Below are 25,025 nucleotides of genomic sequence, written 5' to 3'. Positions count from 1 at the left end.
CCTGATTTGAAGAGTTCCGTTTCAAGCTCTTCATATTTTGCTGAGATCACACCAACTCAAATTCTGCAAATGGTTATCTTGTAGTTCATACCAGTTCCTAATCATTTATTACTAAGTTAAATAATTCTTGTCTAATTACAGAGCTTTGGAAGTTTCTACCTTTGTTGCAAAAATATCCTGCTTATTGCTACTCTTCTGCATCTATTCTTTTATTCATTAGCAAGCTACCAATTCATAACATGCAAACCCAGGACTACTAATAAGGATGGTAATGTTGTCTTGCTGCAGTACACTCTAATGCATGGCTACTCTAAAGTAAGTCCTGCAGAGTTCAATGAGACTTATTTTCAGATACGTATAACAAAAAAATATTAAATAAATGTTATAAAAAGATATAATAAAATCTGTAAAGTGGCAAATGGGGAAGCTATTGTAGCCTGGGCCAACATCAAATTCACAAAAACAGCTGGCCTTTGTAATTTAAGCACAGCACAAAACCGAGATGAAGGGCTTTTCAAAGCCAGAGATGTGTCGGCCTTGCAGAAAATAGTATGAACAAGTGCTAAATTCTCCATTGTATGGGTCTCAGTAGTCTATGAACATAACAGGGTCACCAGGTGCAAAGGAGAGCAGGGCTTCTGTACATTAGCAGTAGCTTAATATATGGCATTTGCTAGGTGGTTGGTATGTAGGGATGAGGAAAGACACCATCCCTTTTGTGAGAATTGTATCTGGCCATCCTAAACTATAGTAGGGAACATTTTACACACATGCTTTTGCTTCTGTGGGAGTGGAAAAGACGGGCTCGAGATCACTGATAGTTTTCCCGGCTTGCAATGAATTACTGGGTTAAGAGACAAGCGCAAGGTTCACCGTTCGGAACCTAATACGAAGTAATGCAAAGGAACCCCCACAGCTGGTCACCTCTAGACTATCCCCCCCCTACGACCTCTCATTCCCGCACTCTCTATGGTACTGGGCAAGTGACACCACGTGCCCTTCAGCAGCCAATTGAAATTGAAGACACCATAGAGTTACTAATGAGGGTTAATTTCGGAGCTCCCGCGCGTTGCAGGCCCTGTTCCGGTAATGTGATCTCGCCATAGCCACAAAACCTTCATGAAAAGAAAGGTCAAACTAGCAAATTGCTCCGTGTATACCTTTACCGCTCCACGCTTTACGTTCTGGCTGGCCTGCGGGAGGCATACGTTCTTACCTCGCATGGGCTCGCAGCACAGCTATGCCGAATACGAAGGACCAGCCGCCATCTTGGTAAAGGAAAGGGATTGTGCGTGACCCGCCAAGATAAAGGGGGAAACTCCTCCCCCCCATCCTTGCCCTCGGGTATCACTATAGCAACTGGGGGAGGCGGGGCTGAGCGAGCCAGTATTGGCTGAGTCGCGCACGCGCCTTTGTTACTACCCCCCCCCATGCCTTTGTCGCGTGCGAAGGCTGGGCCGCGGGGCGGGGGCGCTCTTCGCGAAGAGGCTTGTCTTTGCCTCACGCTGCGGATGGAGACGGGTTAAGGACACAGGCCGCGGGAGGGGGTGGGAAGGCGCCAGCGCGCATGCGCCGCTGAACTCCGTGAAGCGGTTGGGCGGGTTCGAAGATTTGCGGCGGCGGTTTAGCAAGCGAGGACGGGGCGCGGCTGCCAGGTAAGGCGTTGCCCGTGAGGAGGTTCTCTCTGGGGCTGGGCAACCGCGGGGGGGATGGTGGCCACGGGCTCCTTCCCTCGGCGCGCGCCCGCGTGCGTTCTTGTGGCCCGCTGGGAGCCGCTGCCTGTCTTCTCTGTGAGGGGAGAGGGGAAACCTCGCTTTTCAGGCGAGAAAGACCCCGCCCCCCCTCGCCATCCCTTGCTCTGGTTTCAGCCCCTCCGCTGTCTCCCGGGCGGCATTTTCGCCACGAAATGCAGGGCAGCGGATGGGAGTAGGAAACAGAGGGCTGGAAGGAAATGGGGAAAGGGGTGTGTGGGGAGGAAAGGGGTTGCGACTGACGCTGTTTCTCCGCCGCCAAAAAGGCAGATGGGTCAGCAAGTTTAGTTGACTGCAAACGTGACGAAAAAGCATCGGGGAAAGGGGCTCTCAAAAACACTTGCGATCACTGTATTGTGGGGGGGGTGGAGACTAGATGACCATCGGGTGCTCCTTCCCACGCTACCAGTCAAGTACAGAATGGCGAGGGAGGAAAATCGCTTGTGAATTGGGAAGGGTTCATAGCTCCGGTGGGTGTTTCTCCTCCAAGAGAGACGGGGGGGCGGGGGCGCCTTGCCCTCGAAAGAGGAGGATTTAAAAAATGCCATTGCGGAGAAGAACAGCACAGCTGTGTTCGCTCTGTATAGCGACAGATTTCCGGTTGGAGGTTGGGGATGTGTCGTGTGTACTGAAAGAGCAGGAGTGACGTGCTGGGTGGGCCTTCTAGGGGGCAGTTTGCAGAGGATGTGCGATTCTCGCTTACGGAGTGGGAGTCTTGATTACGTTCTCCCGACTCCTGCATCTGTTTGGATAACTTCCTCAGCGCTTATGCTGCAAAGTTGAGTTACGAGCGAAATGAAAATTCTCCCCCAACAATAGTTCTCCACTTGTGCATGTATGAGCTGTAGGGGCAAAACCTTTGTAGGTTGAGGACATGCTGGGTGGAAAGCTCTCAGGGGACCCACATTCCAGTCGTGGGCGGGTTCAGCTCCATACATAATTCTGATGTCCACAGAGAGCTATTTCCTATTGAAACAGGCATATGCAGTATTTAATTATTAGGAATTCCACTCGGATTTCGCACTCCTATTCTGCAGGATATTATGGATGTTGGTGCTTAAGTCACAACTTCAAAATGTGTTCCCAAAATTACACTCAAGCATGTAGACATGACATTATTAAATTACTAACTTTTCCCATTTTGATCATTTTCTTTTATTGGTTGACATCTCTTCAGTTTTTGCCATTTTACCAAAGTCTCTTTCACTTGCTCCTTTTCACAGAAATGTAATAAGATTTTATCAATTTTAAACGACAATTTTCTGTGGGTGTTTTTTTTTCAAATTTTGTATAATCTCTCAAAGACCTGTTTTTAAATATCTCGGATTAAAACTGATCTCTCCCCCCAGATTCTTCACCTCCATAAACATGTCCAAGGTAAGATGTGCCTTTGCTCATAACTATTTTGATGGTTTGTTCTTTGAATAAACATTTATATGATACTGGTGTGCTAAATTAACTAATGAAGGAATATAATCACATTGCTTTTATGCTCTCTAAAAAAATCTCCATGTTAATCCATGTTAGGTGATGGATTGGATGGATTTTTAAAAACTACTTCTACCTCTATGGAAATAAGAAGAGTCATGTTTTCTCCCGCAGTCTTTTTACCATGTCACTTAGTACTATTTCTATTTATTATTTTTTAATTATTATTTCCAATACTTATACGTCACTTTTCACCATAAATTGTCTCAAAGCAGGTTACAGAACAATAAATAAAGCAGTGGATAAGTCAAATAATATGCTGCTTAAAAGTATAGAAACCACAGGTAAACAGAAAATAGGCCTAATCAAATTTACTTTAAAGCCTTTATCAAGCACCTGAATTTCAACAGGGAGGATGCCTGTCTGATCTTAGCCAAGGTGAAGTTGCGCAGAACTGATTGCACAGCTCCTGGTGGACCTGAGCTGCGCATCTGAGCCATATGGGGGTCAACAAACAAAGCATCCCTCAAAGATCTCTGTGATCAAACTGAGGTATAAAGAATCAGGCACTCCTTAAGGTATCTTAGACCAAAAGGTCAGTGTATATTTGTACAATAACCTTTAACTTGGTCTGGTAACATATTGGCAGTCAATGCAGGATTTTAAGCACTCAATTTATGTTCTGACAGTAGTTTCCCCCCACCAAAAGTTTAGCTGCATAACTTTACACCTGGAGCTTCCAGACCAAGGACAAAGGTAGCACCACGTAGACTGCATTTGCAATAATCAAGTCTTGAAGTTGCCAATGCATGAATCATCATGGCCAGCTAATCTCTATCCAATAATGACCGTAGTTTGCATACAATCTGTAGCTGGTAAAAGGCTCTTCTAGGCACTGAGACTGCCTTAGCCTCAAGTGAGAGAGATTGATTCAGGAGCATCCACAAACTACAAACCTGTTCTTTCAGTCTGAGTGCAACTGCAGCCAGAGGAAGCAACTGGTCATTTTCTCTGACAGCGGAACCACTCACTCACAGTGACTCCAATGTCTGGGGTTCAGACTCAGTTTATGTTCAGCCTCTCCTAACTCAGATGTTATGGAGAAATAGAGCTACATACCACCAGTGTACTGATTATGCTTTGCCCCATAACTTGTAATAGCTGCTACTGACAGCAGCGTATTGGCAACAAGATTGTGCCCTGCGGAATACAATAGCACAAGGATCATGGGACTGAGATGCAATCCCCCAATGTTATTCTCCGGGCACAGCCCTACAGGTAGGGATAGAACCACTAAAAAAGTGCCCCTAAAACTATCCAACAGAGCTAGTCCAGGAAGATACTGTAGCCAACAGTATAAAAAACTGCTGAGAGCCCTAGAAGCAGGAACAGATGCACTCCCTCTGTCCTGTGTCTGGGCCAAACACTCCTCCCTCCTTTTTGGTTGAAAATCATGGCTATGTCAGAGTTGAGAATCAGAGGCGTACCTAGGGGCTAGCAAAACCCACCCCTTGTCAGGAGTGCAGAAATTGGATATTGGATTATGGAGTGCATGACATATATGTGTGTGTGACAATGTGACGCTGCTGTCATGGTGAGATCAAATGCAGGAAAAGCTTCCTGTCTTCTGCAGTAAAGTGATATTTCCGGATGGGGGAGGGGAGGTGCCAACACAGCTCCTTACGAAGGGTGCAAGGGACCCTAGGTACACCTGTGTTAGGAATTCTGTCTTAAAACAAGCCAGAGTTTGTTAATGGCAAAGAGGGGCAAGGGAAAAAGGGTTTCAGTCCTGATACTTCTGTTGTAATAAATTGTGGTGTAAGAAGCCTGGAATGATTTTTTTGAGCCAGGCCAGACTCCACAATTGGAGTCAAGAGGAAGGAACAATCAGAGGAGGTGTAGAGAGTAGGTAGCTTTTCCATGAACAATTTTTCCACTTCTAAATAGCAGAATGTAATAGTATTTAAACTAATAATCTGTAATTTACATTCCTCTCTTTTCAGCAACAGCCTGCTGAAAAGTTTACAAATCCAGAAACTCCTGGTTATGTTGGATTTGCAAACCTTCCAAACCAGGTTCATCGGAAGTCTGTGAAAAAAGGCTTTGAGTTCACCCTTATGGTGGTTGGTAAGCTCACTTTTTATTTTAATAAATTAAAGTAGAATTTAGTAATTATTCATAATTTTGTTCTTGAAGATCCTGTATAGACGTTATATCTGAAGTAATCATTATTCACAAGAACTAGCAGGTATAAATCTGAACCTGTTAAAGAATCTGTAACTCAGTTATAGAATAGTGGGCCAGCTTCCATTGCTGAAATCTTTTTTAAGGTTCTCTGATAGCAGGATTCGGAAATGCCTCTTGGGAAGTAAAATTAGGGAATCAGGAAAGTTGATCATGCAACTTCTGGGTAACCCATTCAATGCTCCAGCACATGAAAGAATAAACAGTTAATGTGGGATTTTAGATAAAATTGTCCAAACATTTGTAAAGATTATTATAGTGATGCTAACTTGCAGTGCAAATTAGATCCGTGCCACCATCTGAAACAATGCTGCCTTCCTTAATTATTTATTTAAACGATTTATAGCCTGCCCCTCATTGATACTGTTAACAGGGCAGGATAACAAGATAACATTACACAAAAAATTGCACACATTTTTTGCCATATCCATATTAGTAATTTCTTTTGCAGATGGTTTGGAGTTCCCAAAAATAAGTCTGGGAACACACACAAGTATTAAGATGTCTGATAGGCAAAATGTCAAGATGTGAAGCTTTCCCCATAACTGGGTTTCTCCCAGAAAGAGCTTGTTCCTACATGCAGGGAACACTGAAAATAATTGTCACAATACTAACTTATTTAGAAGGTGTGCTTTGTAAGCCTGAAGAATATTAACTGTTCATTGTCTGTTGCCAAGTTTGGAATGAAATAGGTAACAATGTACAATAGTAAAAGGTCCAACCTTCTGCTGATTCATTAATATGTAATACTTTCTTACGGTTTTATTTTCAAATTGATTCTTAGGTGAATCTGGCTTGGGAAAATCTACTCTAATAAACAGCCTGTTCTTAACAGATCTCTATCCAGAAAGAATAATCCCAGGAGCAGCTGGTAAACATGAAATTTTGGTGTCTTCTGTTTTTGAATCTTATTAAACACTAAATTTGTGTAAGCCAGGATTGAAAAGCGGGGGGACTTCCAGTCATGGGTGCTTAATGCAGTTTTGTACCAGTTAAGTGCCTTGTTCCTTACCCCATGTGGCCATAAAAATACACAAAGCTTTTTGCAGACTTCTGAGCAGTTGAAAACAATTTCATGAAAGCCACTTGGCTGGTTTGAACATAATACAGTGGTACCTCAGGTTACAGATGCTTCAGGTTACAGACTCCGCTAACCCAGAAATAGTACCTCAGGTTAAGAACTTTGCTTCAGGATGAGAACAGAAATCGCGCGGCAGCGGGAGGCCCCATTAGCTAAAGTGGTACCTTGGGTTAAGAACAGTTTCAGGTTAAGAACAGACCTCCAGAACGAATTAAGTTCTTAACCCAAGGTAAAGGGACCCCTGACCATTAGGTCCAGTCATAACCGACTCTGGGGTTGCGGTGCTCATCTTGCTTTATTGGCCGAGGGTGCCGGCGTACAGCTTCCGGGTCATGTGGCCAGCATGACTAAGCCGCTTCTGGCGAACCAGAGCAGCACACGGAAACACCGTTTACCTTCCCGCTGGAGCGGTACCTATTTATCTACTTGCACTTTGACGTGCTTTCGAACTGCTAGGTAGACAGGAGTAGGGACCGAGCAACGGGAGCTCACCCTGTCATGGGGATTCGAACCGCCGACCTTCTGATTGGCAACTCCTAGGCTCTGTGGTTTAACCCACAGCCCACCCGCGTCCCTTCTTAACCCAAGGTACCACTGTATTAAACTGTAGTTTAGCATGAATGAGACAAGGTAGGTCCTGGGCTCGTGTCCTCTTCCTTCCCTCCCTCTCTGGTGCAGCATCAAAGAGCTTAGAATTTTTCATTCGGTGTAGTTTGCATTCAGCACATTTTAGGGTTGAGGCATAACACTAAATTGAATTTTATCTAAAACAACCCAATCCCTTCTCATCCACTCTCAAGGGGATAGGGCATGAATCCAATGCTCACTGTGACTCATCCTCATAACCTTATGTTTAAGCTGGACATGTGAATAAGACCACTGTTTCTGACACAATAGTCCTAGATGAAGGCTCTTACTTTTTTATAGTAAATCATTTATAATTGTTTCCTTTCATCTTTCCCCTTTTTGATCTTCAAAAAATACTGATAAAGTTCAAAAGTCAGAATGCAATGCAGTATTCCTCATGAGGGAGTTATTCCCCATTTACTAACTATTTTAGCCTTGATGTTAGGCCTTGTTTCTTTTGCCCTTCCTTTGTATCTTGTAGTTTGAGTCTCTTGCTTTTGACACTTGCATGTATTTGCTCAACAGAAAACCTTGTTGGGCTCATAGCAAATTGTGATCAAGGCCATATAGATTGATCTGTTTTAGGGTGGGGGAGAAGATGTCTTTCCTTTTGTACCAGAAGGCCTTGGAGACTTTAAACTTTTTAATTCTACGATATAACCAATACAGTGGAACCTCGTGTTACGTACCATCCTCCTTGCGAATGCTGTGGCTTATGAGCTCTGCTAACCCAGAAGTAGATGCTTCTTGTTGCAAACTTTGCCCCGGGGTGCGAGCAGAATTCGTGCGGCGGCGGCAGGAGGCGCCATTAGCGAAAGCATGCCTCATGTTACGAGCAGTTTCAGTTTATAAACGGACCTCCGAACGGATTAAGTTCGTAATCGGAGGTACCACTGTGGTTAAAAATACAGATTATTTTGCTGTTCGTGGCTCAGCTGTAGTTTAGCTAGATACTTAGTTACTGATGATTCTTGATCTTGCTTCAAAGGCTCTTAATTTTGCCTTCAGCCATCCTGAGATCACATTTTGTTGCCTTTCCAGAGAAAATTGAAAGGACTGTGCAGATTGAAGCTTCAACAGTTGAAATTGAGGAAAGGGGTGTAAAGCTCCGTCTAACTGTGGTAGATACACCAGGATACGGTGATGCCATCAATTGTCGAGATTGGTATGTTATATACTTGACCATAGGTCAAAAATATGTACTCAAAGATGTTCAGTTCTTGAATTCATTAATTGGCTTGTTGGCAACTTAATTTCCTTTGATATATCTTGAATGAATTGTCACTTGCTGAACTATTATTCCTGTATGTATTGGTTAGTGTATTTAGCATGGGTTTTTTTTCCTCCAACCACTTTGTGATCAAATCTGGAAAATGCAGCATATAAATCTACTGACTGATTATATGTAATAGGTCTGTTTGGGGCAGGTACTGAAAAACTTAATTATGATTAGGACCTCCATTTTCTCCCACTCCACCAAGTCCTCTTTCAAAACCTGATTTCATTCTGTAAGTAATGTCTTGCAGCCTCATAGTGCAGCATGCTGTGTTGAAACAGCTTCTACTTCTGTTCTTTAGCATCTGTTGGCTGGAAATATTGTGTTTTTGTTTGTGCTCATTGCCAATTCCACAGTTCAGTGTGCATCTCTTCATCATTTCCTAACTTTCCTGGACCTCTGTCATATAAGCATAGGATTGCATTTAAAGGTGTTCCTCGGCTGATGGTAAATCTTCCCTTCATGCAACAGAGCAGGAATCAATTGCCAGTGCTCCCCTGTCCCCCCTCCCCCCAAAAAATCCTCAGGAGGATACGTCAGGCCTTTTTCAACCTTACCATCAACCGAGCAATACATTTGGATACCACCCAAAGTCTTATATTTGGTGGATATACATATTTTGTTTATATGTATACACACACACACATATACATGTGTACTTTTTTGGAGTGGATTTAAAGAGCTATTAATAGCTTCATTCCTTTTTGATACTGCTCTTTCTAAATAATTGCTTGATTTGGCATGAGCAACTATTGCTCAGCATTGCAGAAAAGGGATGTTTACATAAATGTGGTATTTTATTTAAGTTTCAGGACCATTATATCCTATATTGATGAGCAGTTTGAGCGTTACCTTCATGATGAGAGTGGTTTGAACAGACGGCATATTGTAGACAATAGAGTTCACTGCTGCTTCTATTTCATTTCACCATTTGGTCATGGGTATGTATAGCAGTACTTGTAGTTTTTTAGTAAAAAAATATTTTATACAGTGGCCTAATCTTTATGCATAATATTAGGCTTTTTATTTTTAAAAAACTATGTAAATAACTCAAAATTCTAACACTATTATTTTTAGACTTAAGCCCTTGGATGTTGAGTTCATGAAAGCCATACACAACAAAGTGAATATTGTGCCTGTAATTGCAAAAGCCGATACTCTTACTCTGAAGGAGCGAGAAAGACTGAAGAAAAGGGTAAGTTTTGGCAAACTTTTCAACTGTAGTTTTTTGTGTCATGTTGAATCCAAGGAAAGCTTTAAATTTCAGTAGCTGCTTGGAGGTCATGGAGGGATGCAGTGGGGGGGGGGCTATTGTACCTCTGCCCAGCTTTAGCAAGTGCAGTCTATGGGTGGACTGCCCCAAGTCTGTAGAGTTCAAGGAGATTACAGTCTGGTGTATGAAATTACAAAACAATGGTAGGATAAGTCAAGCATGCAAAGTCAAACACATGACAGGGTCAGGCATGAGTAATCAGTTGAAGTCCAAAACATCACCCAGGGTCAGAATCAGAAGGAATCAGGAGTCAGCAGCCAAGGAGATCTAGTTTAGGCAAGATAATTCAGGGAGCTAGAGGTCTGTGCTGTTCCAGCAGTTAGGAAGCTCAAAGTAAGGGTTGTTGCAGGCCAGCTGCTGGTCTTTAAGGGTATCCTTACTCCCAACTTGGGGTTTTACTACAAGGTGACTTAGGGCTCTCAGAAGCACACTTCATTGTGGGTCTGTGGCCTGAACTTGAATCTTTAGACACTTGAGCTCTTGAGGACAAAGATGGCTCAACCTCTCCCTCAGACTCTTCTGTTGCTGGTTGAAATGACAAGAACGCAAAGGGCATCTCTGCGGGATACCCCGGAGATGGCTCTGGGGAGGCTGTTGGGATATCTAAGGCTAGAGACAGTCTTTGGTCAATGGGAGATCTAGTTTGTTCTCGAGGGAGTCATTGGGCCTTCTGGCGGTTCCCTCACTGCAAGAAGTGAGGTTACAGGGAACCAGGCAGAGGGCCTTCTTGGTAGTGGCGCCCGCCCTGTGGAATGCCCTCCTGTCAGATGTCAAGGAAATAAACAACTACCTGAATTTTAGAAGACATCTGAAGGCAGCCCTGTTTCAGGAAGTTTTTAATGTTTGAAGTTTTGGTATAAAAATTGTTGTTGTTGTTGTTACTACTACTACTACTACTTGTTGCACTTCAAGTCAGGGCTTGGCATAACAGCCTGCAGCCTTTGAGATTGGCCCATATGCCTTTGTTTTTTGTTTTTGTTTAATTTTGTTTTGTTTTTTGTTTGTTTATGCTCAGATTCTAGATGAAATTGAAGAACATAGTATCAAGATATATCACTTGCCTGATGCTGAATCAGATGAGGATGAGGACTTTAAAGAACAGACCAGGCTTCTGAAGGTAAAGCCTGTATCAGTGGTGGAGAAACAGTGATGCATTGAATGGACCATATGCCATATGTCCTCCTCTTTATAGACTGTTCCCAGTTGTCCTCAAGTTGTAAATGAAACACCTTCAGATAAGATTTGTCCTCTATTGCAGTTCATCTACACAACTTATGCTCCTAAGCTCCCATGTCTAATAAAGTAATTGACCACTTCATTTGAATGCTTGAGATGGTGGTTATTGCTATGGAACTACTTGCATAGGAAAGTACCATATGGTTGTAACATATTTGTTTTATCCTGTTCAATTTCAGACCAGCATTCCATTTTGTGTAGTGGGATCCAATCAGCTGATTGAGGCCAAAGGCAAAAAGGTTAGAGGTCGCCTCTATCCTTGGGGAGTTGTTGAAGTGGAGAACCCAGAGCATAATGACTTCTTAAAGCTAAGAACCATGCTAATGTAAGCATATTACTTTACTTCATTACTTTATCCGTTGTTACTTCATCTTCCCCACATAAACATTCAACAAGAACTTTTAAGGAGGCTTAGTATCTCTCCCTGATTATTAACAGGATTAAAATAATTTCAGGGGGCAGAAGTTCAGAATCATCACTCTCTTTAAATGCTATACCACATGGCAATTCTAGAAAGAATCTTGCCAGAAATTTTGCTGTTAGATTTGACTTTTGGCTTGGGCCTTGCACAAGTTAGCTAATCTTGACAAACAATATAAAAGTTGAAACCCCCTATACTGCAGTGTCAAACAGCCATATAGGGAATGTGCTTTTTAAAGCATTAGCTGAATTTACATAAATTTGCTTGGTTTGTTTTGCCCTATCCTTTCTCCTGACTGTTTAGAAATTGGACCACAAAAGAAAATGAGCTGAATATGTGTTCTTGGTTAATTGCATGGTTTATGGAAATGATATTGATGTTGTTGTCTTTAGCATGGTTATTTTGTCCAGAAAGAACATTCACCAGTCAGATTTCTATAACTTTACATTGCATTACTTCTTCTAAAGTTAGTTTTCAAATGTGTAGTTTTCTGAGAAGGACTGGACAGGGCTGGGGGTATGACAATTCCCAAGATTCTTTGGGTGAGGCCATGTACTTTATAGTGTTGGTGCGATATTAGCTTTGCTAATTTGCATAAACTATGTTCAGAACTGTGTGCGAAAAGCTAGCCTTGGTGATCCATGGGTAAGACTTCTGCATCTTGTACAGGTCTGTTGTCCAGGATGATTTTCCCCTACAGAATGTAAAAGCACAGTCCTCAGACTCTCCCAGCTTTTCCTACTCCCCAACCTTTCCCTCACACTGCATATTTTGCCAGAATTCCTTCACATCCATTCTAGCTCTTGGTCACAAACTATATATAGCATTGTGCTTCTTTGTTTTTCCAGCACTCACATGCAGGATCTCCAGGAAGTTACTCAAGACCTTCACTATGAAAATTTCCGTTCTGAAAGACTTAAAAAAGGTGGCAGGTTGGTACCTCTTCTTTGTTTCTGCAGTTCCATTGAATTGCCTTGATGTGCGGTGGTGATACTTTTCTTTCAAAAAGATCTAATAAAAAGCTATTTCTCTGTCTATTTGTTCCTCTTCCTTCCCTGTATATAGGAAGGTTGAAGATGAAGAAGTTAACAAAGACCAAATCTTGCTGGAAAAGGAAGCTGAAGTAAGGATTTTATTTTTACTTAAAATACATCTAATACCTCACAATTGATGTTTTTCTTTTATTTCCGTGTTCTCCTGAGGGGACAAAGGCAGTCACACTTCCACTGAAGCCCAGATATATATTACCCATGCAAGACATATCTGGTTGTCTACCCCAGACATATCTTGCCAGAGGGTTGGGGAATGCTCTATCAGAAGAGAAGGTTAACTGGTGCCTCAAAGTCCAGTAAATCTTGTACTTTGTCCAGTGCTTACTGTTCACTACACTTCGTTTAGTGCTGAAACAAGCGCAAAGAATCAATATTAACTACGGTTTGTTGGAGGGGAAAAAACTTGAGTTGATGAAACTAGCTTATTTCAGCTAATGACTGCTAAAATTAACTTCAGTTAAGGGTTCAAATGCCATGCTCAGCTGTAGTTAATATGGAGCACAAAAAGAATCTTCCAATCTCCATTTGGCCAAGCCAGAGGTGAAGTGGGAGGAGAATTAGTCTGGAGTTCACTGCAGCTCATTCTCATTATTCTAAACCATGGCCTAGTGTTCTGTTTGAGCATAGCTATTCTGTCTAGCAATTTTCATTTTAGAATGTCCATGGCTAAAAACTGCAAGTTTCCCATCTTGCTCTTTTAATGCTAAATTAAATATTCATTTTATTTGTGCACTCTGTGCAGACACACACATTAGAACTTGTGATTCCAAAAAACATAAATGAAACCTTCATTATTGCAGCTTTAATACAAAATTGCAGCCACAAGCTTTGATTTGTACATTTCAAATTAAGGCTGTGGTCCTATGTACATTTAATTGTGATTAAATAGCACTGAGTTCAGCAGATTTTAATCATTTGGCTACCTGTTAAATGCATCCTTTTCTTTTCTTTTTCTTTTTTTTGAGACTACTTTGAGTACCATACTTTGAGACTATGAGTACCATAGTCTGTTGTAATGAGGAAGGAAGAAGAAAGCAGTTTGTTATACTCACTTTTGCAAAACAACAACAACATCTGCAGAAGAGCCATATTTTCAGAATAAAAACACGGTAAAGATTGTATCATTTTCTTCTAGCTCCGTCGGATGCAGGAGATGATTGCAAGAATGCAGGCACAGATGCAGATGCAGAGGCATGGTGGAGAAGGAGACAGTGATGGCATCCATGGGCACAAAGTTTAAATTATTTGGTAAGAAACATTTTAATAGAAAAGCCATTATCTGTAAAATACTGCTATGCAAGAAAAGCAGGGTTGTGTGTCTTAAACACATTTTGACTTCTGGATCAGTCTTTGTGTAGTACTTTCTACATGCTTGTGTTGGTGTGCATATGACTATCCCTGCTCTAGACAAAGCCTATGTAGTGCCCTCCATATGTTGTTGATGCAGTTCCCATCATTCCTGATCAATGGCCATGCTGACTGAAGCTGGTGATGGTTACAGTCCAGCAGCACCTGGATAGCCCCCATGGGCTGCAGTGTCAGAAATGTGGTAATTCTAAGTTAGCCTTGCAAATTTTGCAGGGCTGCACATGCCACTACCCATTGTGCCCTACATGGAATCGGGCCTTTAAGACCAGGAAGAGAGAAAACATGGAGGCACCTTAGTACTGTGCCCTCGTTTCCCCAACTTGGAAATGTTGTAAGAGCTGTGGAGGGGGCAGAAGCTTTTTCAGTCCCGGGGGCCTCATTCATTTGCAGGGAATCTCCTGGGGGTTGTGTTCTAGTAGTAGGGAGAGACGGAGGTAAAAGAGGAGTTCAGAAATGTAAGTGACTCTCTTACCTTTGAACATGGGAATGTTCTACATTTAATAGAAGTGAAGAAAGTCTTTGGCTTTGAGGCAATAGAGATATGTTGTGCTGAATATGTAGTAATGGAACAACCCATGTTACTTTTCTTTTACAACACAGGGAGGAGATTTAAACCCCTGTACTATAGACTAAATGGGGGCAGTTTATTTTTCTACCTCCGCTTAAGACACACAACTTCATGCATCTACTTAACAAGTCATCATGAAGCAACTGGAGGGTGAAAGAAGGAAGAAGAATCAAATAGTTAATCAAGGGAATTGGGCGGGGGGGGTAGGACAAAAGCTAAAATAGGGTTGATAGCCACAGTTTTAGTCTTATTAAAAAATTGGTTCACTCAAGCAGGAATAGTGAAAATGGTGGAAGAAACCTGCCTGACAGGAATTTACATGGTAAAAGAGTTCACATGTACTATAGCTTACAACTTTTTAGTAGAGAACTATAGTGGTGCACTTTGATGGCATAAAGCACAGATATAACATACATGCCACTCTTACTTTTTAAAAGCAATACTTGTAGCAAAAGTCTTACTTTGAGCATTGCTGCTCCATAGATTCATGGCTGAGAAGCTATTTCAAAATTCATATTTGCACTACAGCTCAATTTCAAAATGTAAAGGTAAATTAAATAACAGTTGTGCCTTTCAATATTTTCATTTTGGCAGATACCTTCATGAATTGGAGCCATTTGAGACTTGTGACACAGTGACGTATTTTGTGAGGAGAGAAGCTTATCCTGCTGTGACTTGGGAGGTCCATTCGCATTCAATGTGCAACTGTATTGTCATTTCTGTAATGCCTCATTTGAAAACAACTTAAGACATAGTTAATATTTTAATGTTATGGTGTAACGTGATAGTTTTTTTAACTTTGGTTACTACTCTTTTACTGAGCTGATTTTACTACACTGGCTACAAAGATATATATACTTCCTAGCTAATATTTTTCATCTGAATATGGATTACTACCACTATTTGGGGTTTGTTTTTTGCACTGAAGGAATCAACTGACCATGATAACAATCCTGAGGTCCAAAGTCCGCATATGAGCTTTGAATTTCCTCCACAGCCTTCCCTGATACCCTAGTGTGGCTAATGTGCATACAGTTTTAAGACTACTTTAAACCACCATCCCCACAAGTATCATATGGTTTTTAATGCTCACATGAAAGATCAGTGCTGGGAGCTTTTGCTGGAGAAGACTGTGACTAAAGCCTTGAGTGAACTTTTGGTCCCTGGGATGCAGTTCTTTGCATGTAGCTGATCCAGTAACAATGTAAGTGACAAAATGGAAATCTTCAGTGCCATTTTTTCTTATATTTAGTAGCATATAGAACTCTGTGCCTGTATCACTCCTGCACTGTCCTACCTTTCGAAGGTTTATAGTCATTTTTTCAAGTACCTACCGCACATGAACCTTTTGTGTTTTTATCTAAGAAAAACCAATATAGTTTTTAAAGGCATTGTGCAGCTTAGAAAGCAAATCTTATAATATTTCAGGGACTTTGTCTTTAAAAAGGTCAAATATTTTTTAAAGTAGCATGATAGACCAGTCTTGGGCACATACTCTGTAAGTGAAGGGAGAGCCAGGATGCCATAGTCAGGAGAATGGCTGCTGCTGGTAGCTTCTTTATCTGCAGCCCCAAAATCTCCATGCATGGGCATTTGCACTGTGCTTAAAAACAAACACATCCTTTTAGTCTTCATCTTAAGGAACAACAGGAACTCTGGGGTGAATCTGTAGGTTGTGTGCTGACATCCTGCTCTTGGTTGCTTTCATACCCCTATTCTGATAATCTGATATGTTTCATGTCCTTATACTGTAATGTATATACAGTATGTTAAGGAGAACAGAGGAAAGCTATTGTTCTTGCATGGGTCTGCAGATAATGACAGATCAAGCTGAAGATGTACATACAGAGTAAGCCTAAAAACTTGCTGGTCCCAGCAAGTAGCAATAATTTTGATTATTAAAAGTAAAGCAGGGAAATACCCCATGTGAACTTGGTGGCTTATTTTGACAATTCTGCAGAAATAGATATTTGCAGTTAAAAAAATGAAGTGATCCTGCTTAATCATTAAATTGCATTTCCCCTTTATCCTAGAGGTAAGATAAGAAAATGCTTGTTCTTGAAGCAAGGCTTCATTTACTTGGTTTTTGGTAACGGTAACAAGATCTTACTCTCAGCTTAGTTTTTATTGCCATAAGTGAAGGAACATTCAAACTGAAAAATGTATGCAGGAGAGGTGCAAAAGGGAAAAATCTCATAGTATGCTACTGGCTTTCTTTAAAAAAAGAAAACAAAAAACAGCCCATTTTTGGCTCTATTTGACATACTGCTCAATTCAGCCATTGCTATTGCAGCATATATTGTTACTAAACAGTACACCCAGTGCCAAAAGGCTGAATGTGGATATTGTCATGTAATTCTGACACTATTTCTAATCATTATATATAATTTCCCTTTAACTCTTATCTGTTACCATGTTATCTAAACTGTTACTTAAAACTCCACATCAACAACTTAAAATCCCAGATATAATAATAGGATTTGTTACAAATATAATTTGTAAGAAAGGTTAAGAGAAATGTAGAAGCCTAGGGCTAAACCCAGAGCAGCCCTACATGCAAGGGGCTGTGTGGCAGAGGACAAGACATTTTTGCTGATTTCTCCCCTTCCTGCAGCCTTCCATGCCACCCCCTATGTTCTAGAGCCCCTCCCACCAACTCTTCAGAGTAGATGTTCAGATTGTAGATAGGAGGAGGTGAAGGGGAAATTGGTTCAAATTGCCACCCCTGGTCTCCCCCAACCCTTCCCTTTCCCCTGGAGTTTGTTAGTGCCATTCAGAGGTCTGGGTCTAACCCAGAATGTACATATCCTAAGTAGAATCAACAAAACCTGTTTTAAAATATTCTAGGAAACTGTTTTTACTAAATGTGATCATAATGAAACAAAGTTTAGTTTGGTATCTCTTTTTATCCTCCTTTCCTCTTCCAAAGTAGCAACTAAAATCTCTTTGTGTCCCATAGAGCATGGTTGTATTATATATGCTTACATAAATATTATTGGGGTTAAATTATTCTACTTATTTTGAACACACTTCGAGGGACTTTATTTTGCCAAGAACATGTTCACACATTATCCGTGTTTTATATAAGAGGTTACTACAATAATAAACCATACAGCACTGAGATGGTAATTTTCCAGTATTAGAAAAGTTGTGAAAATGTAGTGTGTGCCAAATAACTAGTATAAGCCTAACATTTTATTATAAATACCTTTGTTTTCATTAAATAATCTATGAAATTATTCCATATGTTCATCTGCATGTGTTTGTTGGTTGCTTTGATTAGAACCTCATTGCATATTAAGGTTTTACCTGTGGAATTGTATTTTGAAATGTCTTGGCATTTTATGATCACTTGTAACCGTCCTAACTGCTAAATTTTAGTTACTAAATAGTTACAAAAATTCTTGTTTGATTTTTTTTTTATTAAAAGTTGAGTATCTTTAGAGATGTGACTGTTTTGAAGCAAGCTAAAAAAATTCATTCTGCAGAACTTCAGAACCCATTTCTTTAAGAAAAGTAACAAACATAGTTACAATTTTACAAGTATATTATTACACTTTTTATTGATTTTTCTAAAATATTTGGATATTCCAAGGGCTAATTTTTGTATGACAATATTAACATATAATTTTTTCCTGTACACTTTAACACTAGCCAAGACTATTAATAAAAATAATAAATCATAATGCGTGTGTCTGCTTAATTCATTGGATAAGTTAAGAATGAACAAATGCTTGTATGAAACATGTAAAATTGTTTTGCTGCTTAAGATAAAGAATCTTCTGTAACTAGCTCTGTGAGAGTGTGAAATAAAATAACTTGTGTTCAGTACTTAAAAGCATTTCTCTGAATAGAGAGATGTAAAAAGTGGAGTCCCTCTCAAGGATTGGTATTGGGACCTGTGCTTCTTAACTAGTTCATAAAGGATCTAGAGTTAGGGGTGAGCAGTTCCAGATTTGCTGTTGATACTAAAGTGTTCAGGGTTGTTAAAAAGATTGTGAAGAGCTCCAAAAGGACTTGCTTAAACTGAGTGAATGGGTGCTAAAATGGCAAATGGAATTAAATGTAAACAAGGGTAAAGTGATGCACGTTGGGGGGGGGAAATATGTGTTCATGGGGATTTAAACTGGCAGCAAATGGTCAGTGCACCTCAAAAGGCATAGAGTTGCAAAAGGTTCATCAGAATCATCAAGGGGATAAAGCAGCACCCCATTAGGAAAGGTTGCAGCAATTGAGACAGTTTAGAAAAGTTTATAAGGTTATGCATGGCATGGAGAAAGTGGATAGAGAAAGTTTCTTCCTCTTATGACATCCAGTGAAGCTGAATGTTGAAAGATTCAGAACAGATAAAAGAAAGTACTTCATGCAGCTCATGGTTGAACTGTGGAACACAGTCTCGCAAGAAGCAGCAATGATCACCAACTTGAAAGGCTTTAAAAGAGAATTGGGACAAATTCATGGAGTGTCAGGCCATCAGTGGTTACTAGTGACAATGGCTATGTTTTCCTCCCCAGTCATGCGGTAATGCTTCTGAATACCAGTTGCTGGAAATCACAGGAAGGGAAAGTGCGCTTAAGGGTTTGCCACAGTTAGAACTGGACTAGTTGGGCCCTTGGACTGATCCAACAGGCTCTTGGGTTCACAAGAGAAGTTGAGAAGACACAGTTGATACATCTGAAGTTGAGAGAGACAGTTCTATTTAAAATGTTCGCATTCGGTGAAATACCAGCTTGCTAGATTCCAAGGTCCATTTATGTTCAGAATACAGTGGTACCTCAGGTTAAGTACTTAATTCGTTCCAGAAGTCTGTACTTAACCTGAAACTGTTCTTAACCTGAAGTACCACTTTAGCTAATGGGGCCTCCTGCTGCTGCCACGTCGCTGGAGCACGATTTCTGTTCTCATCCTGAAGCAAAGTTCTTAACCTGAAGCACTATTTCTGGGTTAGCGGAGTCTGTAACCTGAAGCGTATGTAACCTTGAGGTACCACTGTAGTGTGATCAGTATTTGCAGGGATACCAACAGGAATTTGGGGGCCAACTATACCGTAAGTTGATTGGGCCCTCTGCTGCAGTATTTTATGTTGTATTTGTATGCTTTTTTGCAAGTGGTGGTAGAAGGCCCAAATCTGGCTACACAGTACAGTAAGGTGTCTGACAAGCAGAATGTATTATTTTTATCTGTCAGCTGCCATGAGTCTCTGTCAGAAGCTCCAGCTTCACCCATTGGCTAAAAATACTGAAAGGCAGGAAGCAAAGGTGCAATCAACAGCAGCAGAAAATAGAATTGTGACATCAGGATATTGACATCAAATTTGGATAAGGATCTGGTCCAGCAGCCAAATCAGATTCCCCATCCTGCCTTTACTGCAGTCAAGCCATCTCACTCTCTCGTTTTAACAGTAAATAAAGGTGGTAGCTTTCACTGGAGGTATCGAGGACAAACTTAAAATGGAAATTAATGGGAGCCTTTCTCAATTACCTTGCCTGGACCTGGGGATCTGCCTAAGCAGGCAGCCCATGAACATTAAAGGGTGCATGTTTTGTGATGCTTGAGACTTAAAGGAACACAAATGAAAAACAAGTTTTTCAGAGTGTTTAAACTGTAGCTGATATGACCAATATTTCTGATCCTGCAGGTGGTTCATTGGTCAGTGTTCCTTTATATCTTCCTGCCTCAAAGATCTGTTCTTGTTCAAGCACCCTGACCAAAATTTATGAGGATTTATAATTTTTAGTATCTCATCTGAAAAGTGTTTAGTTTCTAATTTAATATTTTTTAATTATCAAAAGTTGGGGGGAAATTGGCAAAGCTGTGAATTTCAGTGAACTCCGATTGTACAGAATCTAATGACTAAATTAAAAACTATAGAAAATAATTATAGGGCAATCCTGTATCTGCTTCCTGAAAAGTATGCCCCAGTATATGTCATGGGGCTTAATCCCAAATAAGATACACTAAACTGCAGCCTGAATAAATTAAATATATGATATATAAGAAACAAAGGGTTTTTGCAAAAAACTTCAAAATTTATTTGTGAACTTTAGTTCAACAATTACATTATCACATACACATGTTTATTACTTCTTCATAGATTGTTATATCAAACAGCAGAGAACGCTTAGCATTGCAGAAATGTTGATATCTAAAATAAACCACAGTAATAGCCCTGCAATTACCAACCATATATTGAATCAACAAAAGAGGTGAAAGTCTGCATTATGTTTTTAAACCTGGATTATTAGAGCAGAATGTTAAACCTCAAAGTTAAATGTTGGTAATCCTACCTACATTTTGTAGTATTGAATTTTCTTTCTTTCCATGACCCTTATACCAAATGAGCGAAAAGAGAATGTTTAGAGAGACTCCTTGCTTAAACATGTTTCTCTTTAGTTGATTAAAAGTTTGTTTAGTTTAATCTAGCTACAGATGAGGTAACCTTTTAAAAATTTACCAGCCTTTAAGTAATGGAAAAACTCGCTCCAGGCTTTTCTTTAGAGCTTGAACAATAGTCACAGGGGGAAGCAATTTAGCAGTGGAATCTTTTTTTCCTGTCGTTGGGTAAATAATTGCTTATGGCCACAATCCTATACTCAACTGAGAGTATGGACTTGTCCACATTTGAGCATTTGGCTATTAAGCCAGTTTCCACCCCAGTAAAATGAGACAGGAGTTGTCCACACCAACAAATATTTGTGTATGAGAAGCAACTTCAGTCTTTTTCATTCATAAAAATAGGCATTCCCTTTTCTGTTTGTCTCTGCCTTCTAATTAGCTGATTATCTTATGCCAGTTAAGAACCAACAGAGGTTGCACTCAGTGGTGTGTGAACCTTGTTCTTAAAAAAAAAAAATCCCAATTACTGTGCAAAAGCACCCTATCGTGCAACAGTAAATTTGCTTCTGGACTTTTCTGGTGTTGTAGAAATCTGAGGGATCAAAATAAATGCACAGTATGACTAAGCTCCTGGTGAAATGATCATGCTGTTGAAATGATTATGCATGACACCTAGGGAGTTTATGTTCATATGAGGCCCCAACTCTTGTCACCTCCACTGGCATGGTACATTTCCTGTTTGTGCAAGCAGAAAGTTTAGGAAATATACGTGCCACACAGCTAGTCATAAGGGTACATTTGGTATGATGCCATCCAGCTAGAGTGATGAGAGATGAAGTGAATCTGGATTGCTGAGGTTTGCTGCTCTGCCCAGCATTTCTGCTTCAAGAAGCTCATTTTTCACACACTGACCAGTTTTCTCATTATCTCCTTAACCATGCCCTAATGCAATGTAGCAAGGAAGGGAGTGAACAAGGAGAGAACCTATTGAGGTATTGGTGCATTTCACATTCCAACAGTAAGGTAAGTTCCCTCTCTGGAAATTTTGATATTTGTATGCTGAACAGTGTCCTATGTACAACCCAATGATGCGGTAGTAGCTGAACTCATTGGTAGCTTGTACTTTGAACAATGGATACAAATAATTCAGATTCAGCTGGAGGATCTGCCTTCCTCTCCAATCTGGTAATATATATATATTTGTTTAGCAGTACTAACTGCATTCAAGGTCACGTAAGCTTATGCTATCCGTTCTTAGTATTATTCTCATAACAGGACTCTCCTTCCCATACATTCGAATAAAACTCGCACAATTTTGTGCCAATTTAATATATTTGAACTTGGAGCCAGTGTGCTGCGTGCAGATAAGAATGTAAGCAGGACAAAATGAAGGCAAAATACAAGTGTTTTGAGATAAAACAATAAGAAAAAAACAACTTGCATTGTATTTACTGCTTCAAGTTTGGGAGCCCAAGTAAAGTGATGAAGCAAATACTTGAATATATATAGCTAGCATGCAACAATTTGATTTAAAATTGGAAGTTTCCACTTTGGATTTGTTCTCCCACAGCATGGTGCAAGCTCTGAATATGAACAGTGGATAAGAGTTGAAACAGCAGCAGCAGCAGCAGCACAACTGGACCCTTTCTTCTGCTCCAGTTGAAACAAAACACATCTGTCCCATATTGAGCTCTACAGCCACAGCCAGCGCTGTAGCTCTCCAACAGTTTAACTTCACCCCTCAAAGGTGCACTCCTCCATTATCTCCTGAGACAGCCGGATGCCAACTAATATAGATAATTTACACTGGTGCCAGAATTAAAATTTAGCTGTACACGTGTACAGTATGTAGGACTTGGGAGGAAACTTCATTGAGCAGAGTGGGACTGAGTAAATATGAAATACTGTTTTATTCCTCTGGCATCATGCAATCAGGAATCATTCCCACAAGAGGGCGATACATCATTACATTTTAAAAAGATTTAGTTTGCAACATCCCTCATTCACATGAGCAACATACCACACTTCAAAAATCTCAAAGATTATAGACAGGGGCTCCGAAGTTGCATCCACAAGTTCCTTTAATACCCCTGGGTGCAATTCATCAGGCCCTAGAGATGTGAATTCATTTAAAGCAGCTATGTGTTCCTTTACCACCTCTTTTCCTATCTTGGCTGCAGCTTCCTTTTTGCATCATTTATTCTGTTATCACAAAGTTTTTTCCTCAGTTTTCTCCACCCAGAGAACCTACTACATACTTGCTTGTTTCTCCTCTTGCTCCTAACACAGCCTGAGCTCATTGTGAGCTTTGGCTCACTTGACCTTCACTCTGCAACTGTTGGCTACTCATGTATACTCTTCCTTAGTGATTTCCTCTTTCTTACATTTCTTATACATGCCATTCTTAAATCTCAGCTCTTTAGATGCATCCCACTTTTATTTATTGTTGAAATTGTCTACATTTGTGCCTTCAATATTTCATCTTTAAAAAACTCCCAACCATCCTGGACTTCCTTCTCTTTGATAATTTCTGACCATGGGATCTCACCCAGTAGTTCCTTAAGCTTTTTGAAATCAACCTTCTTAAAGTCCAGAATGCATGCCTGACTACACTCAGTTTTCCTTTGCTTGTGTATCATGAAACACAAGAGGACACAATCACTTCCTCCCAAGGTTCCCAGTACTTCCACTTCATCAGTTCCTCCCTTTTGGTGAGGACCAGGTTCAAGACAGATGATCCCCTTGTTGTTTCTTCCACCTTCTGGGAAATGAAATTGTCAGAGATCTGCAGATGAAGGGCAGTGTACAAATAATAATAATAATAATAATAATAATAATAATAATAATAATAATAGAATTTGTTGGCCCTTACATTATTGGCAGAGTTTGAGTTCCAGCAGATATCAGGGTAGTTGAAATCTCCCATGACTACCATATTTCTCCTTTTTGAATGTTTGAAAGAGGACGAGATGGTTGGACAGTGTTCTCGAAGCTACCAGCATGAGTTTGACCAAACTGCCGGGAGGCAGTGGAAGACAGGAGTGCCTGGCGTGCTCTGGTCCACGGGGTCACGAAGAGTAGGACACGACTAAACGGCTAAACAACAACACCATTGAAGTCTTCAGTCTAGCTTGGAGGTCTATCTATAGCAGACACCCACAGTAAGGTCACTGCTGTTTTCCTCTCCTAAAAGTTTTACCCATTTACTATCAATTTGCCTTCCATGCTCCAGGTCATGGATCTCTTCACAATATACGCATCCTTTACATATAATGCTGCTGCTTCTCCCTTTCTGTTTGGTCTATTCCTTTTGAACAAGAGTTGTTTATACATTATTTGCTAGCTTTGTTTTGATCACTTGAGTGGGTCTTTCTGCCTTGTTTTCTTTGCTTCATATTCTGTAAGCTTATTCTTTAGGAAGTAACAAGGCGTTTGAACTTCAAAATTGATGAAAGAGAAGTTGCAGAGCATGTATGCGTTTGAACATATATCTATGCTTAGTCTAGTATATTTGCAGAAGGACGTTTTTCTTATAAGAGCTAGCTAAAACAATAAACCTGTTTTATCACCAGTAAGTACAATTAAAATCAATTAGTTTGCAATAATAGTGTTATTTTATCAACAATATAACTAAATATGCTCCCAGTATTTAAAGGGTTAAAAAGAAAATAATTATGTGCTGCTATAAAATACATATACTTTTTGAGGCATTGAATAAAAGTAGGTAGTGCTTGTTGGTATCTACACAATACAATTCAAAATAACTTCTTACATGAGCCCTGTTGCTAACTTGCACAGTAAAGGCTTAGAGGACAAGCTATATTTACAGTTAACTATAATATAATGTATGTATATGATACAGGGGGTGTTTCTATCTCTTACATCTTTAAAAATTAAATTTTTTCCTTCATTTCTTGTAGTCTTCCCAAACCCCTTCCCTTTACAGTGCTAGCTTCTTATTTATGCATTTGCTTAATTTTCTCACTGATGCTTTCAACGGGTCCCATCCTACTCTTTACAAGCTTGTGTAAAAATAGCCTTATTTTAGCCTTTGCTTTGGTCTAGTATGAAATAAGTTGCAAGGGATGTAATAATGGATTTGAGAGTCATTGTGACAAGTGTGGGGAACCTTTTTTGCGGGGCTGGTCTCCCTTTCTCTAGCCTCCCTATATAGTGGTACCTCGGGTTAAGTACTTAATTCGTTCCAGAGGTCCGTTCTTAATCTGAAACTGTTCTTAACCTGAAGCACCACTTTAGCTAATGGGGCCTCCTGCTGCTGCACCACCGGAGCACGGTTTTTGTTCTCATCCTGAAGCAAAGTTCTTAACCCGAGGTACTATTTCTGGGTTAGCGGAGTCTCTAAC

General features: G+C 40.3%; 2 protein-coding genes across 7 annotated transcripts in view; one reads left to right on the top strand and one right to left on the bottom strand.

The window, feature by feature from the left end:
• The window catches only part of HDLBP (high density lipoprotein binding protein), a 257,678-nt gene that overhangs the window by 55,079 nt on the left and 177,574 nt on the right, over positions 1–25,025 (bottom strand). For 2 of the 4 annotated variants that reach the window (XM_083506309.1, XM_083506307.1), the window contains exon 1: positions 1,217–1,353. The exons of 1 other annotated variant lie outside the window; for it this stretch is intronic. The gene's annotated coding sequence lies outside the window, so the exon portion shown is untranslated. Of the gene's footprint in view, positions 1–1,160; positions 1,354–25,025 lie in introns of those variants that run through there. One more of the 4 variants, XM_083506311.1, reaches the window with a different exon arrangement.
• Positions 1,132–18,011, top strand: SEPTIN2 (septin 2). Of its 3 annotated transcripts, none has more exons than XM_083506548.1 (13): positions 1,132–1,272; positions 3,101–3,128; positions 5,183–5,306; positions 6,208–6,294; positions 8,173–8,296; positions 9,214–9,348; positions 9,485–9,602; positions 10,696–10,797; positions 11,096–11,241; positions 12,186–12,269; positions 12,403–12,460; positions 13,525–13,637; positions 14,920–18,011. In XM_083506548.1, the coding sequence occupies exons 2-12, from the start codon at positions 3,120–3,122 to the stop codon at positions 13,627–13,629; spliced, it is 1,092 nt and encodes a 363-aa protein (XP_083362674.1). In that variant the 5' UTR covers positions 1,132–1,272; positions 3,101–3,119; the 3' UTR covers positions 13,630–13,637; positions 14,920–18,011. The 3 variants fall into 3 exon arrangements, with proteins under 3 accessions (XP_083362674.1, XP_083362673.1, XP_083362675.1); XM_083506547.1 differs by lacking the exon at positions 1,132–1,272 and adding an exon at positions 1,536–1,655; XM_083506549.1 differs by lacking the exon at positions 1,132–1,272 and adding an exon at positions 1,925–2,221.

Source organism: Podarcis liolepis (assembly GCF_965112155.1).
Source record: "Podarcis liolepis genome assembly, chromosome: 5".
Taxonomy (NCBI): Eukaryota; Metazoa; Chordata; class Lepidosauria; order Squamata; family Lacertidae; genus Podarcis; species Podarcis liolepis.
The sequence above is the reverse complement of the archived record's forward strand: the minus strand, read 5'-3'. Positions and strand labels throughout refer to the sequence as shown.